This window comes from Embiotoca jacksoni, unplaced genomic scaffold, assembly GCF_022577435.1.
Source record: "Embiotoca jacksoni isolate LCO1_2020_lvr unplaced genomic scaffold, fEmbJac1.0.p SCAF_20, whole genome shotgun sequence".
Taxonomy (NCBI): domain Eukaryota; kingdom Metazoa; phylum Chordata; class Actinopteri; family Embiotocidae; genus Embiotoca; species Embiotoca jacksoni.
Genome location: NW_027185341.1, coordinates 978,031 through 994,442, shown reverse-complemented (window position 1 = coordinate 994,442; position 16,412 = coordinate 978,031). Strand labels below are relative to the sequence as shown.

The following is a 16,412-nucleotide window of genomic DNA, read 5'->3' as shown; positions in this document are numbered from 1 at the left end:
CAGTAAGAATCAGAAAAATATACATTTAACAGATAATTGACAGACTCTCTGAAGTAACCTCAACTTCGAGTAATAATCTCACACGTGACATAATTCATTTTAAAAATATATATATATATATATACAGTTTTTTTTTCTATGCAATTAGATATTTACACATTACACTTTTTCAGTCTCAATTTCTGCGCGGTTCCGTTATCATTTTGACTACATGTCCCATGAGTCACAGTTTCTCCTCCTAAGCCAATCGGGGCTCGCGTCGAAGGACGTCACGTGATCGTTCAGCGCCTGCTCACGTGTATGTGATTTCCACTAGTGGGTGTTTAAGACGGGAGTGGACCGGATAAGATAGTCCCTGGTTGGAGGGTTTTTTTGGGGGGGGGGGGGCGGGGAACTGTCTGTCCAATAAATATGTGGACAGTTGTCCGTCTGTCCTGCGCGATTCCTCCGCTCCTCGCGTCGCGGTAGATGTCCCTCTGTTCAGGTAAGCTGCAGAAGAAGAAGTACAAAGGTGCTTATCTGCCAGATTGCCAGTTCACGATTTACTGTCTTGTACGTGGGCCGCGCCAAATGTCGCCTGCAACAAAACACGCACATTATCGGCTCGTAAGTGAAATCATTGTTGTTACAAACATTTTGAAACCGTTAAGATTTCCAGTTTGATCCCGCGCGATCACTTTTAAAATGACTGCTCGGTTGTTGTTGTTGTTATTGTTGTTTTTTTTTACTGGCTTTTTAGATTGTAGCTCTGCACTTAGCTGGTTAGCTTTGCGTCTCACTCTCTGGTGTTTGAACAGCTTTCCGCTCAAAAACCTTTTACCGGACACTTTTTTTTTTATTATTATTTTTTTTTTAATTCTTCATCTGAATTGAAGGAACATTTTTTTGTTGTTGTTGTTGACACCCGTGTTAAAGTAATAGCCTTTTTGTCACAGTGTTAACCTGTTACAGTGAAACTAGTGAGTTGCGACATCAGCAGGGAGGACTGTTTTTTTTTTTAAAAACAAACCCGGTGTTGTCAGAGCGAGTGAATCGTTCCATTCTTTTAAATCGGTGCAGCAGTGAACCAAAAATCAACACCTGATAGAAATACAGGCGTCGAGGAGCTTCTCCGTATCCGTCTTAGTCAGAAAATCTCTTGTTAATCGTCATAAGGTGATAAAATGCTGATTTCATAACTGTTTTGACATGGCTGCTAAAACTGAGATCAGAGCTGCTAATTCTTTGGATTAAGGCCTCTTGGATCCAGATAGGCAGCCCGTCTGTGTGTGTGTGTGTGTGTGTGTGTGTGTGTGTGTGTGTGTCACGACTATACACGAATAGAATATCAGATTTATCTTTATTTAACTACAGACATTTTTATTAAACTTCAGAAGAATTGAAACACCACTGTTTAGTTTGATTCTAATCCAAAACGAAGCCCTCTCGCTTCGCTGCCTCGGCTGCTTCCGTTTTTTTTGTGTTTTTTTTGTGACTTTCTCTCCCTTTCTGTCCCTCCCCAGCGTTCACCGTCGTCCTCCTCGAGTCTCGTGTTTACGGCGACTCCCCGTGAGCCCGGCGAGTAAAATGTCCATGTTCAGCACGGGCATCCTCGTGCTGACGTCCCCTCTCCACACCCTCCCCTTGCGCATCGCTCCGGTGCTCAGCTCGGCCGCCCAGCTGGTGGATCGCACGCTGTACGTCCACCTCCACCCCGGGCTCAACCTGGGAGGCGGGGGCCAGCCTCGGCCAGTTTTCATTCCGCCGGTGGTGGACCTGTCCACGCTCATTTCCCGCCTTTACAGCAATGCGGCAGACGTGTGCGGGCACCTGGATGTTCGGGTTCTGCTGACGAACGTGCGCGGCCAGTCAGCCGCCTGCGGCGGGACTCCGAACGGGCCCTTCCCCACGCCACAGCCTCTGTCCCACTCCCCGGAGGTGGTGCTGACGGACTTTGCTCCGCAGGACCCGGGACAGTCCCATCAGGTCACGCAGTGTCTGCAGAAGTACACCGGCCGCTGCTACGTCTGCCGACCCGGCCTCCCTTTGGTGCTGCTTCACGCACGGATGACGAGGCTGCGGGAGACGGAGGACGGGCTGAGCGGAGCCGAAGAGAAGGCGGAAACGTCGGCGACCTACAGTGACGTCGTGGTCGGGGGCACGTTTGACCGGCTCCACGGGGCCCACAAGACGCTGCTCAATATCTCGTGTCTGCTGGCCAACAGACGGTTCCTCATCGGCGTGTGTGACCAGGCAATGCTGAAAAGTAAGCGGTTCGCTGTCAGAATTCACAAGATCCAAATGTGCATTCATGGGTCGTCTGTGAAAACGCGAGTCTTCCCGCTTTTAGAGAAAGTGCTGAAGGAGCTGATCGAGCCCTACTCTCTGCGGGTCCAGAGACTACAGGAGTTCCTCCAAGACATCAAACCCTCGCTGCAGGTGGAGATCGTGCCTCTTGACGACCCCTTCGGCGTGTCCGTCGTCGACCCCCTGCTGCAGTGCATCGTGGTCAGCGAGGAGACCAGAAAGGGAGGCGAGGCTGTCAACAAGAAGCGCACCGAGAACGTACGTAACGACACGTGTCGAATAAACCTTTGCCATTGCGTTTGAAACACCGTGCACCGGCATTTAGTTCTTCTTGTACTTCTCCCGGTCGTGGGTGTCTCTACTCGGTACGCAGTTGCACATATTTGAGATTTCGTGTTGTCTGCTTCCTTCCAGGGCCTCCCAGCTCTCGTCCTCCACGAGATTCAGTTGCTTAAGGACGCCCACCACACCGAAACGGAGGAGGAGAAGATCAGCTCCTCAAGTCTGCGCTCTCGTCTGCTGGGCACGCTCCTTGCCTCACCCAAAGTAGGTCCCCGGAGCTCCTAAAGACTGTTTGACAAAGGATTTTTATGCCAAAAAGAAGCTGAAAATATAAAAGACCAGCTTCCAGGGTCATGCACGAGAGAGAAATGTGCACGCCGGAGTGTCAAATTAGTCCGATCCGTCTTTGACTTTTATGCAGTGCGAGGAAGTGTATTCCCACCAGAGAACATCTGATAGCATTTTATTGACTCTAGTGAACTAAAAGGCATTATGAATTCCTAAAGACCATCAGCATCAGTTGAGTTCATTCCTGTTTCATGAAATTCCTTTTCAGGTTGGAGAAATTAAAGAAGCAGCCTCCAGTCACGATAAAGTAATTCTCCGATTCTGCACTTCTTTTTTTTTTAATCACTCAATGAAGCAAAACATTAAACCTGACTGGCTGTTTTCTTGCAGCATTCAAGTCTTTTCATGCAAAATGCATTTTTTTTTTTCTGCAAAAAAAAAAAAAAAAAGCCAATCTCTTAAATCTGTCTTTGGAAATATCAATGCTTAACTGTTCTTACAGGAACCATATGATTTTGGGTAAAACATAATGCCTACTTCATGAAAAAAAAAAAAGGTTGAATTGTTGTTACGCGTGTTGGGGGTTTAGTCGGATTTTGAGTGAGCGTGATCTGATCGCTGGTCGGCTCACACATTTACAGACGACTAAACTGAAAGATAAATAATTGACATTGTTCTGTCCGACAATTTGCCAGATTTATGTTTATTAGTTTACACGTTAAATGGGAAGTAAGGCGTCCGACAGGTTGTGTTTTTAAAACTGTGCAAAAAGAACACGAGAGGAGTACAGTCACTTTACTTAGTTTCCCCCTCTGGATTATTATTGATTTCTGTTCTCGGTGAGAGCGGAGAGTATCTTTGAGCCGGACTGGCCTGTTTTTAGGAGCTGTTTGTATCACTTGTCCTGTCGTCACCTCCACCCACTAATTCCAGACGCTCTCATGCTTGTGCTCGAGTGTTTGTTGCAATACTTCAATGTGAAATCATCAAAAAGACTTTTCTTAAAAATGTGTTTATTTTTTTTTTTTATTTATTTGCTAGGACACACCCCACCTCCCTCCCCTTCCATATGTGATCGGTCTGACGGGAGGCAGCGGCAGCGGGAAAAGCTCCATCGCCCGGCGGCTGGAGGCTCTCGGTGCAGTCCGGATTGACTGCGACAAACTGGGCCACGAGGTGTACCAGCCCGGAGCAGCAGCCTATCACAGGGTGCTTGAAAGATTCGGATCAGGTGGGGAAACACTCCGTTGCGTTCGTGCGCAACAGGAGCAGTCTCTGAATGTATTGCTCCACCCTCCTTGCAAGCGCCAGAAAGCAACATTTTCAGTAACGAGGACAAAAATAGGGTGCTCGGGCGCATTATTTTTCACGTTTTCTTCATGATTTTGTAAACGCCGTACTGTACGCAAACGCTGCGCAAAGTAGTGCCATAATACGTTTGTTTTTGTCATTTTTTTTAATCTTCGTGCAGATATTCTGAATGAAGATAAAACCATCAACAGACGAGCATTGGGAAGGAAAGTTTTTGGAAACCAGGTAATGTGGGTCGTGTTTCAGCAAATGGCATATTTTAGACTCTGCTGTACAGAATATCAGAAATTTACCGAAGATGCTGTTTTCGTTCAGGAGCAGTTAAAAGCCTTAACGAGCACTGTGTGGCCTGATATCGCACTTCTGGTGGAGAGCAGAATCAGCCAAGCCAGAGACGAAGGTGGTGTATGAATTTACACTGAATAATCCCACTGCTGTAAACCTGCATGTTGGTAAACATGTCAGATACCCATCTTGTTTCTCTGTATTTATTTCTTTTGTGGCATTAAAAGGGTTCTTATGTTTATGTTAAATTGATCATGTTGCACGTTATTCTGTAATTTGTTGGAAAAAGGTATACAGAATCTTTCAGTATTTATTTGTTTCTCTTTTTTTTTAATTTTTTTTTTATGATAAAACAGATAGTCTGTCTTTTTGTCTGTTCCCTGTACTTCCTACTAATTACTACTATTAATGAGATTTATCAGTGATTGCAAACAAGGAGTACTTCATACCACACAAGGTACATCTCCACTTGCCTGGTGATATGTGGAAAGAACACAAGTGCTTTAATATCTGAACACCATTTGTTGTGATTGAGGGAGGAAAAACTATTAAAAAAAAAAAAAAAAAAAGTATTTGGTGAATGAGCGGAGATGTTGAAACAACTGACTGATAAACGGTTTAAATATCTAAGAGTAATGGATAATCGGTTAAAGTGGAAAATTTAAAGTCAATGGATAGATGGTTGATTTCAGGCAGGAACATTTGTTCCGTGGCAATACGTCTCCGCTGTGCTTGATTTTTTGTTTGTCTACGACTCTGTGCAGGTAAACAGGTTTGTGTGGTGGATGCAGCCGTTCTTCTGGAAGCCGGCTGGACGGACCTGGTCCACGAGGTCTGGGTCACCCTCATCCCCGAGGAGGAGGTTTGTACCTACATGGAACCACGTTGGCTTGAGTGACGGAGGAAAATCTAACGGATACAACAGTCAGAGGGATTTCTGTAAAACCAATGTTATATTAGTTTCTAGCCGCAGTGTCAGGATTTTTGTCTTTTTAAGCAAAAGTTAAAGCCATATATTTATCCTATTTAGTATTCTGATTTTATAAGGTGTATTTTTGGAAAAGTTTGATCAAATACATCAACGGGTGTGAGGAAAACGGCGTCTATTGCATTTGGCCAAAGTTGAAGAATGTGTAATTTCGACCAAACTCCCCCTCTCGTTTCCCTTCCCCTCTCAAGGCGGTGTTGCGGATAACGGAGCGGGATGGTGTGACCACAGAAGACGCCCTGCGCCGGCTGCAGAGTCAGTGGTCCAGCAGCAAGCAAGTAGAGCATGCTAATGTGGTGCTCAGCACGCTGTGGGAGCCAGAGGTCACTCAGAAACAGGTTAGACACGCACCGTCCCATCAGTATAGGGTCCACAGATAAACATTGTTCTGTAAGAAGAGAAAATTGTGGGGTTTTTTTTGTTGTTGTTTTTATTCAATTTTCCACTGTGTTTTATTTTAAAGGTACTTAAAGCTTGGAATCTTCTTCAGAAGAGAATCCAACAGAGGCAAGAGGGACAGTAGGAATATTTCTGGGTCTCTACATTGTATCAGCTGTGGCTTGCATACAGAACAAGCACGTGTCAGACCCGGGGACGTGTGTGCACAAATGGCTGATCCAAATGAGAAAACGCTGCCTTAGAAAGAAGTGTTGAGAGTCGTCACCGTGCAACCGACCCAACGAGCTCCCTCGCGTCTTCGACCAAGACTCAGTGCCTGATTGACTTTCCACAGGTTTTTAAACTCCAGTTTCATTTCAGAGATGTTTAGTTGAAAGATGATTGGCTTAGGAAAATGTGAACTTCACTTTTTTTTTTATCCCAAACAATGTAATTTTGGAATTTACAATCTGGGATTCCTGTTTGGGATGAATTCAGCTTTATCTTAAGAGCTGCAGGTTTGTTTTCATCCAAAGAGTCTTTCTTAATGAATGGCATGCCTTTTGAAGGAACTCTGTTGTATGCATGATATGCTCACAGCGATCCCTTGAGTAAGACCAACCCTTGTTCGCAAATTCACAAATGTTGGGCATTTTGTCAGCCAAGACTTTACAAGTTCTCATGTCAGTTTTCATGTCTTCTAATTATAAACAATACAAATGTTTCTTAGAAAAGCAACTAATAAATAATAAAGTGGGATGTCACTGTTAAATCATAGAATTAAATGATTTGTTTATCTTTCTTGTATCAGGGTTTGTTGGGTTTATATATATTATCTAATGAGGAATTATAAATTAAATAAATAAAGTGCATTGTAGACTGAGATGGATAATTTGAAATCACATCGGCGACGTTGTCTTGTTTAATGAAATAGAGACACTGGAAAATGTAAAAGACTGATACCATGAAACGAAGAGTATCGGTGTATGGACTAAAGGAAAAAAAAAATATATTGAGGCAAATCAAGTTTAGTCATTTGGGTGAATTATGTAAAGTCTCATACGGTAGCAACTAGTAGTGACTAGGTGACAGAATATATGACTCATACATTTTTTTGGCATGGAAAAGAAAGCATTTATGTTTAGAATGAATAACATCTGTTGAACTATTTTTTTTTTTTTTTTTTTTTTTTTTTTTAAAGTGATTCAAGAAAATGCAATCTAGCATTTTGTTGTGACAAGTTGTCACAACCATAGTTCAACAGGAGTTAAAATATTTGAGTATCGATGTCTCTGAATATACCTGACAAAGCCTCTGGAGGGCAGCAGAGTATAAACTGAAACCATATTAAGTTTATAAGCCACTGTAAAATTATAAATCAATTTCGACATTACAAGAATTCGGTCTTGTGTTTTAGCCTTACTGATATTATGATTTGTTCACATATCAAAATAAGTGTCATTTATTCTCACAATTTAAACACTCTTTAGTTGACTAGCATGTCATCTGCCAAGTAGATGGAAGTTGGCACAAAACATTAAATGAAATTATTTCAACCAGTAAGTAATCTCAAGTTTTTTCTTGTTGTTTTTTAAGTTTTGAATTTATGGTTTATTGCCATTAACAGATTTACATTTGAACAACAGATAAATGTGCAAAATTTATACTGTTCATCTGACTCGTCAGGTGAGCTCAGCTACAGTGGCATATCACCTTGTGCGAGTACAAAACCTCAATGAACATGTTAAATAACTATACATTAGGGGAATACAGTCTTCCCGAGTGCACTATATTAACTTGTGACGTGTAACACACACACAAAAAAAAAAGGGTTTTACTGTGTCCACACCTCATCATCCCCTTGACGGTAGAGGATGACAACACACCCTTTTTTCGCCTTGAAATTATGTTAACGCGGCCATTTGTGTGAATATCTCTCCATTCATGTACTGAAGTGACAATTATTCAAATCAGAGCCTTTGTAAAGTCCACATTCCTCCTCAGTCACATTCCCTCACAGCTCCACTTTGAGTTTGGCAGAGCACATCGCTTCCCCCAGCTTGTTTAAAGCTCTGCACACATAAACCCCAGAGTCGGAGGGCTTCAGGTCGGCCAGGACCAGAGAACAGAGCCCGTCCTCATGCCGCTCCACGGTCACTCTGCGCGACTCGGACATCGGCTTCCCGTCCTGCAGCCACTTCACCTCCGGCTGTGGGTAACCTGTGATTGAGACAATAAAACCTTACATAATGCAAAGTATAAAACTGGATTTTAAACAAGCCAAATATGTCCAAGATCAAATGTCTTGTATGGGTTAACAGATTAGAGATCCCGGTAGATCGAGTAGTTTTAATACTAGAAAAGAGAAATTCATGCGATTGTTGCTTTACCGTTTAAGTTCAAGAGGTCAAATCTGTTGGCAGCTCAGATTTTTACAATGGAGCTCTTCTAAATGTTCAAAGTTTAAAAGAATATTTTGGGGCATATGCTTATTTGCTGCCTCACCAAGAGTTAAAGGAGATTATTAATACCACTCAGGTTCTTTTTAATCTATGTCCTTGTTTAAATTATACAAAAAATATATAATGTTGAGGCAGATTTAGCTACTTTGGAGAGAGCCAGGCAAGATGTTCAAAACGTTAAATTTGTGGAGTATTTAAACGGTGAGCTTGAAGAAATGCTACTTTGAACAGCCGGGAAGTGCACAGACGAGTGATAATGATGTGTGGCTTTATCCCTACACCTTTGGCCTTTTAGTGATTTGATTGTAAATGTTGATAGCTCGAAGTTGCACCAGTTTAAGTCTCAGTAGACGCAAAGTATTCCCAATATTATTGTTTCTGTTGCTTTGGCCCTTATTGGCATGAATTAAAGCCCATCACAGTTCTGTCACTCTACCATTGACCAGGCATGTCAGCTGAGCAGTTGCTCCTTTGGGAAGGGTGGTGTCCTTCAGGGCCTGCTGGAAGCGAGGTTCAATCTGAAGCTGTGTATCCAGCGACTGGATGGCCTCCTCTGCCTCCTGGCTCCAGCCTGGCTCTGGATGAGAGGGTGGACGGTGATGAATAAAACCGAAACGAGGCTTTGCTGATCACAAAAGGGGTAAACTTGAAGTGACAATCTGAAACTATGAGTCATCCGCCATATGCATGCAGATCTAGGACGTAGGAGGGCGTTGTGTGTGCGAGTGCCTCTTTATCTGCCGTACCCTCTGAGGGGCTGCCAGGAGAGTCTGGCCTGTTGAAGAGGTTAGCCATCCGCTGCAGGGCCAGAACAGCCTTGCCAGTTTTCTAGAAGTTTAAAAAGGAAAAATAGCAGTGGATGATACTCATAACTAAGCTTCAGGTCTATAAAAGGAAAATGGAAATTGAAAAGTCATCACATGAAAGCACTGATAAGAAAAAAACCGAATCTATCCAATGCAGAATTCTAGTCATTTTTCAGTTGTCTTACCTTCCACTTGTGCTTGGCCAGAAAGTGTCTCATCTTCATCTTATTGAGGGACTTGGTAGGTCTGCGGTTCAGATGGTTGAAAGAGGCCATCCAGGGGTGGGCGAGGGCCTCGGTGCAGGACAACCTGCCTCTACAGTGAAATGAGACGGAGAAGCAAAGACTATCAAATGCTCCATAGCTCCCTTTGATTAAGTTGTGGATTACCTGCTGAGTAAAAGACAATCTCTCTCATCCATAGAAAAAAAAAAAAAATCCAATTGGTAGCATGTAAATTCACTTACAAATGTACCTCAGGATGTGACCTTGTCAACATGGACTTTTCTGAGCAAGAAACTTTGCTAAAGGAAAATTTTCTATGAGCCATAACCCTTAAAAAGGAGAAAAGACAAATCCAGACCAACCTTTGGTCTTTCTTCAGCAGGGAGCTGATAAAGTCTTTAGCTTGATCAGAAATGTCCTCAAAACTCTCCGGATCAAACTCGTAGCAAGCAGCAGTGACAAGAGCCAAAGTCTCCTCATCACTGTTTCCCTGGAAGGGGGATTCTCCACTCAGCCTAGATCCCAAAAACAGAACGAACACGGGCTCAAACAAGCTTCCCTAGAAGTGTAATTTTTCTGCACATGCAGCACTTCCTCATTTGTAGTGTCTACAATATTAATGAAATTATATGTATTTTTTTTAAACAGTGACTTGGAGAAGAAAAAAAACTAGTTTTTTTGTTTTTATTCCTGCTAATGTTACACCAGAATTATCCAGACTAATAATTGTAGCACTACCTGCCTGCAGTCGTACCAACAAAGCACCAGCAGATGGGGCCAAATCTGCATTTGTGGAACCATGTTTGAAAAGATTTTTTTTAACATTTGCCTCATTAAATGTGAATCATTAGGTAATTCAAGTTATGAATTGATCCGTTATATTCTGTACATTTTCAAAAGGCATATTGCATGATACTATGGCTGTATAAATAAGTAAAATACAAAAAATATACACTTTAACTATTCTGTATTCCATGTTTTCCTCTCTAACAATATGTTAGTGTGGCTCTAACTGGGACTATCATCATCATAGTCCAACTTACAAGATGAAGCAGATGACTCCAATGCTCCACAGGTCAGTCTCCAGGCCCACGGGCTCATAGTTGACCACCTCAGGGGCCACAAACTCCGGCGTGCCGTGCATCACCATCAGAGGTTTACCCTCCTCTGAGGAACATACGAGCAAGAAACACATATTCAAAATGTTCCCATGAATGTTTGGTATGTGTTTGTATTCGCCTATTTACAGATGGCTACAGTCATCCCTAAACAGACAGAGGAGCTGCTGGGTCTGGACTGGAGCCATTTTCTGAATGACTTATTGAGTCGAGGTTGTTTTAAAGACTTGTCATGATGTTATGGGCATTGTAGACTTCGAGGAATTTCGACACTCCCTGATGTTATCTTTGGTGTGCATTGGAATGAATGTCGTCCTTCCTGTGTTTTCAGGATCAAATACGGTCAAAGTCGTACTGAGAAGTTGGCAAAATAAAATTAAAAAAACCCGATTATAACTATTAAAATTCATGCAAAGTTTATGAGGCCTGGAATATCTATGTAATTAAAGGTTATTAAAACCACAAGTGGAAGCATTAACAACAGCTGCATTGATAACATTGTTTCCTCCCTAGATATAAAACAGTATTGTGCCGCCCTTTTCATTGTCCTCTCAAAAGCATTTGATACTGGCCATAAAAAAATCTTACTCTTCAAATTACAGTCTGTAGGTTACATGTAGATAATATCACTGGTTCCACGGTACAGAGATGGTTGTTACTGATGGCATTTAACCATCTGACCACTGGTTTTCCACAGGGGTCTGTTTTTGCTCCATTATTGTTTAATCTAAACCTAATATATTTCTTCCTACTCAAGACTTGAAAGTCCACTTCTTTGCTAATGTTACAATTTTATATGCCCGGTTTTCACCTCAGCTCAGGCTCTGACTCATCTTCAGTGTGCCTTTGATGCTTTCCAATAAAATCACTCCTTAACCAAAACCTAGTTTTAAATGCAGAAAAGTACAAGTACATGATATTCTCCACCTCCGCCATTTTCGGGACCGATTATCCTGCCATTAAAACTTGGCTCTCTGGCTGGATCATAAAATATTTAGGAATTTGGCTCGACAGCAGACTGTGATTCAAGCCCCATATTCAACATTTCACTCCAAAACTAAAAATCAAGCGAGACTGATTTATTCACAACAACCAGAAAGAAAGTTAAAGAGAATATCTGCTATAGTCAAGAGAATTAGCTTTTTAAAATCTTGAATTATCCAGGAGACCTACCTAGTTCACTCGCCAAGCCAAAGTCGATGATCTTGATCCGTGCACCCGTTGTATCCACACAGACGATGTTCTCTGGTTTGAGGTCCAGGTGGACGATGTTCTGCTTGTGGACGTACTGCATGCCCTCTAGGATCTGCTGCATGTAGCGGGCACTGGTGGGCTCTGTGTGCTCAAAGTTGTCATCCACGATCCGTTCAAAGAGCTCCCCACCTGCAATACTAGGCAGAAAAATAACCAAATGTAGCCACGGTGTATGATTTTTGACTAACTGGCACCTAAAATCTACATATGGTTGACAAAAATAGTCTCTATCAAATGATACTTAAAAAAAAAAATTAAAAAAAATCTTTTACACATTGGTGGGGATTTATTGTTTGAATCATTTCAATTGATATCGTTTTTTGTCAACAAACAACCTTCAACCGCCTACTATTGCTCAAAAAACACCCAAGCAATCTTTGGTGTCACCCAGCAACCTGATGATGATGTTAAATTAGTGCCGTGTACAGTAGAGAGGAGAAGCAGAAACTCTTCTTCATCAAATACAGGACTATAAAACGTTCACTTTCTCCAGATTAAAATTACTTACTACTCCATGACCATGACAATCTCAGACCGAGTATCGTAGGCAGCCAGACACTGGACAAGTTTTGGGTGGTGAAGCTTGTTCATTAGTTCAATCTCTTTGCGAGCTGCCGACTTCTCCTTGGAGGACCGGGCTCGGTAGAACTTCCCTGCACACGTCTGGTCCGTCTCTTTGTGGGTCAACCGGAACACATCGCCAAATTTTCCACTGGAAATTCCCCCCCAAAAAACAAGAAAACACAGTAAGAAGCATTTACAATTCCTCAGGACTGACAGTTCTCCAAACTGTACTTCATCAGGTTAGTTTAAGTGCTAAAAAGTGTGTGATTCAGTCTCATCTATGAGGCAGATGTGAAATATCCATGCTTACACTCCCAGCTTCTCATGCACATCATAGTGCTCCTTGATTTCATGTTTGGTATCAGTGATCACTGTGATGTACGACGCGGGCTCTTCTTTCTTTTCCTCTTTAAACACAAATACACAAAGATGACAAGAAAGCGGTTTTCTCCCAGCAGATGCAACCAGACGAAAACATTCTGCCTCAAATATATGCGACTACTCACTTGCGGTTGCCATCTTGACACAGTCAGACTCCTGGCTCGGTTCACTGATGCCTGCTGAGTTGTAAGCTCTGACGCGGAAGCGGTACCGACCCTGAGGCGCCAGGCCTGAGCGGACGTGGTAGGAGGTGTTCTTACAGCGGCTTATTACTTCAGTCCAGCTCGGGTTCTTGTCCGGGCCCTCTCGACTGACCTCTACAATGTAACCCAACACAGCTGTGCCTCCGTCGTAGCTGGGACCGGTCCAGGACAGGACCACGGACACAGTGGACAGCTGGGAAACAACAGGTTGTGATGCAGGCGGATGAGGTCGGTCTGAAGGGGGAAAAAAATTAATAAATAAATTTTAAAAAAACAACAACAATACTTTTATCCACCTAGACACTGTACGTTCTGCATGAGTTTAAAAGTTATATTATGGTTCTAAACTTCCACCTTTTCCCTCTAAACTATACTTCCTGTCAAGAAATATGAAGTACTGATAGTTGATTCATATCTGGGAATGCATTTAAGGAACAACAAATACCCATGTTTTTTTTTTTTTTACAATCACCTAAGAACACTCTAGATTCAATCATGAACTGAAGTGGGTCTCACCTATGACACTGAGGGAGACTGTGTGCTGAGCAGAGCCGGCTCTGTTTCGTACAATGACACTGTACAACCCCGTGTCTTCTGGAACGGCCTCGGAGATCTGCACAGTGCTCTGCGTTGCAGTGCTTCTGACTGATATCCGTGGCCCTCCTGAAACCACCTGGAGATAAAGAGGAAGAGGGCGGATGTGTGCAACAAGACAAAGACTTTCAAAAGGCATGGGGTTAAAGAAATGGATCAATGCTGACAACAAGCTTGGACTTCAACATTCTTACGTTGTCTCTGTTGTAAATCCAGCAGCAGGCCACAGGGACAGAGCTGCTCCTGAACCCACAGTGTAGCCGGGCCTGCTTACCCACTCGAACCTCCACCTGCTCAGGTGGATCCAGAAACTCCACAGCAGGCCCTGAGGAGAAGCAGACCGTGTTTTGCTTTCAAGAGAAGAGGCTGCTTGAAAATAAATCTCAATAAAATCTGAGTGCAATCAACTTTAACTTCATTCAGGTGGTATTTGCCACTCACCTTTGCTCCTGGATACTTTTGTTTGAAGGTTGATATCTGTGGAGACTGAAAAAGTAGGAGGACTTACAGGTAAGCTGCACCATAGAGGAATTTAAGAGGCAACTGACCAATCACATGGGAGCAGTCAGTTTGGTTGCGGTGGCAAACACCTCAGTCATCAGACAGCCAGTGAATTGTACTTTTGAATAGATAGGTCGTTTTTCAGTGAAAATGCTTGCGTGAAACTGACATTTAAAACAGAGATGAATACATTTTTATAAAGTCATTCTCATTTGCACTTATACATGTTTTTACCTACTGATGATAATTACAATGAATTAGCATTATTTATAGCCCATAGAATTTTTTTTTTATTCATCGGAAGAAGAAAAGCAGAAACCAGGGACGATGTTAAGGGTGAGTCACAATACAAAGATTTTTTTTATTTTTTTAGGACGTTAAACAGAAGTTAATAATCTACCTTTGTCCTTTTCTTCTCTGTGTTGGCTTTCCCCTTTAGAAGCAGAGGACAATTCAGCGTTTTCACGTGATGCAGCCTTGGACGTGACCTCACTCCGCTGCTCATGGTTTCTTGTTCTGGGGGTTTCTTTTGTTGCTGTTCCATTGAAAACGGAGTCAATCAGGTTTAACTGTACACAGATCAATTCAATGTGGTTTTACTGATGACTGCTGCTTGTATCTACTTCATGTTTGTAAGGAATTTTTCTAACCAGTTTACCTGTGATACGTAACACAGCACTGCTTGACTGTTTTCCTGCAGCATTCTCAGCTACACAGGTGTAGGTCCCAGCAGTTCCAGGTGAACACCGACTTACGGCCAGACTGGCAACACCATTCTTGAAGGAAGTGTTACTTGAATGCACCCTCTCACCTAAAGTTAACAACGGAAAAACACACGTTGAAATCCTTCTAGATAAAAGTCCTCCACATTAGACCTTTGTTCTAGCATCTTGTCCTTTCTTTTGATGCCATTTTTCAAGCATGATAATCAGTCACTTACCCTTGTGTAGCCAGGAAACGCTCAGAGGTTGACTTCCTGTGATAACACCTTGAAAAGTAGCATCGCTTCCGTCGCGGACTGTACAGTCCCTGAGTGGTGCTTTGAAGAGAGGCGCTTGCAGACTCCGAACTTGTGTCTGTCTGGTATCTTAACAAAGAGGAGAAGTTCGGGATGCTGGGTATTAGGTTCAGACTTGCTTCAGTGGGTTATAAACCGTAATGTTTTCTCTATCACTGACCAATCAGGAAGGGGCACCTCATCCAAACCCTGGATCATTATCTAATGTTTTATGTATATATGTTTTGCAAAAATGTATCTAAAGATTACCAACTTGCACTACGTGGTAATGCAAATGTTAATGAAGTAAATGAATATGTATAGAAAACTGTAGACTGATGTTGATTCAGCATCAGCTCATCTGTTATCTTTGCTACTGCAATATGTTGCAGAGGCAAGTTCCATGTCATGCCTAAAGATAAAACTGACCATTATAACACAATCATTATAACCTCGTCTGCTCCCTAACAAATGTTTTTGCCCTCATGTAAAGGGTGCGAGTTGAAGCATGAAGCATGTAAGTCTTTTTTGCCGGTTTTTCTGGCCTTTACCTGTTGCAGATGAGACTTCCAGTTTGTTGTTTCCCTTTAACGTCCTGTAAGAGATATCCAGTCTTTTCTCTTTCTCCAGTTTGTATAACTGAGCTTGAGGCTTGAGGGCCACCCGGAAGGTGGACACATAGGTCTTCGGCTTCCCACCATCTTTGTCCATCCTTGAGTCGAAGCGATAACAAGTCAGCAGCTGAGTTTCAAACAGTCACTCATCTGTCGGGCCTTCCTCCTCTTCTTTACTTGGTTGTGGCTTGTTTTATTCAGTGTAAGCCTGGTGTGAAACTGATGTGTTGTGTCTGTGTTCGTACATCCTCTGAGATGCTGAGAACAGGAGGAGCCTCGGCTTTCGGACTGCCTCTGTAATCACGACCCACTCTCTGCCCCACAGTACACAGGAAAAAAAAAAACAGACTGTTTTATCGGAATGACAATTAGAAACACACGTGTCCAGCCACCCCAACGCCCCTCTGTTCAGGTTGAGGAGAGGCAGAAACACGTGATAGAAAACAAGAAACAGTAAGAGAGAGTAGGAAGTGTGTGGGAGAGAGAAAACATTCAAGCTGAAGAGAAACAGAGAGTAATACGATAGGTAAGGACGAAAGAAGCACACCTCAAAGAGGAACACAAAAAAACAAAACGATTTACCTCCATAAAGACCGTGTCTCCTCTCAGAACACAATTATAGGTCCACACTATCAGTTTCATCTGGCCATATTATCCCTCGTAAACACCTCTTCCTCTGCAAACAGCCTACTGTTGGGTGAGCCACATGACCAGAGGCACAACAGGAATCAAGAAGAGCCAGTGGGACAGCTTTCTATATGTATCTACTCTGCGGTGCGGCAAACAACGAGCAGACAAATCGTTTAGGTGAGTCTTTTAAAAGCGTCAGTTTCCGGGGTTGAGTGACATTGAATGAAAGTGGAGGAGTGGGACCAT

The 16,412-nt window shown here is 42.7% G+C and overlaps 2 protein-coding genes across 3 annotated transcripts; one reads left to right on the top strand and one right to left on the bottom strand.

The window, feature by feature from the left end:
- The first annotated feature begins 368 nt into the window (after window positions 1-368).
- coasy (CoA synthase) lies at window positions 369-6,625 on the top strand. 2 transcript variants are annotated; one of them, XM_069155455.1, is made up of 10 exons: window positions 369-484; window positions 1,503-2,245; window positions 2,330-2,544; window positions 2,701-2,832; window positions 3,898-4,087; window positions 4,328-4,392; window positions 4,483-4,567; window positions 5,217-5,314; window positions 5,632-5,778; window positions 5,904-6,625. In XM_069155455.1, exons 2-10 carry the CDS (start codon window positions 1,567-1,569, stop codon window positions 5,961-5,963), a joined length of 1,671 nt encoding a protein of 556 aa, XP_069011556.1. In that variant the 5' UTR covers window positions 369-484; window positions 1,503-1,566; the 3' UTR covers window positions 5,964-6,625. The 2 variants fall into 2 exon arrangements, with proteins under 2 accessions (XP_069011556.1, XP_069011557.1); XM_069155456.1 differs by lacking the exon at window positions 369-484 and adding an exon at window positions 502-606.
- A 102-nt stretch (window positions 6,626-6,727) lies between these two features.
- Window positions 6,728-15,869, bottom strand: LOC138201901 (myosin light chain kinase, smooth muscle-like). Its single transcript, XM_069155454.1, has 17 exons — window positions 15,474-15,869; window positions 14,866-15,012; window positions 14,584-14,736; window positions 14,326-14,460; window positions 13,866-13,910; window positions 13,619-13,749; window positions 13,347-13,503; window positions 12,753-13,064; window positions 12,557-12,653; window positions 12,191-12,394; window positions 11,602-11,819; window positions 10,354-10,477; window positions 9,673-9,825; window positions 9,272-9,401; window positions 9,027-9,108; window positions 8,717-8,857; window positions 6,728-8,038 (listed from the first exon to the last, which is right to left on the bottom strand). The coding sequence occupies exons 1-17, from the start codon at window positions 15,631-15,633 to the stop codon at window positions 7,833-7,835; spliced, it is 2,595 nt and encodes an 864-aa protein (XP_069011555.1). The 5' UTR covers window positions 15,634-15,869; the 3' UTR covers window positions 6,728-7,832.
- Window positions 15,870-16,412: the final 543 nt, after the last annotated feature.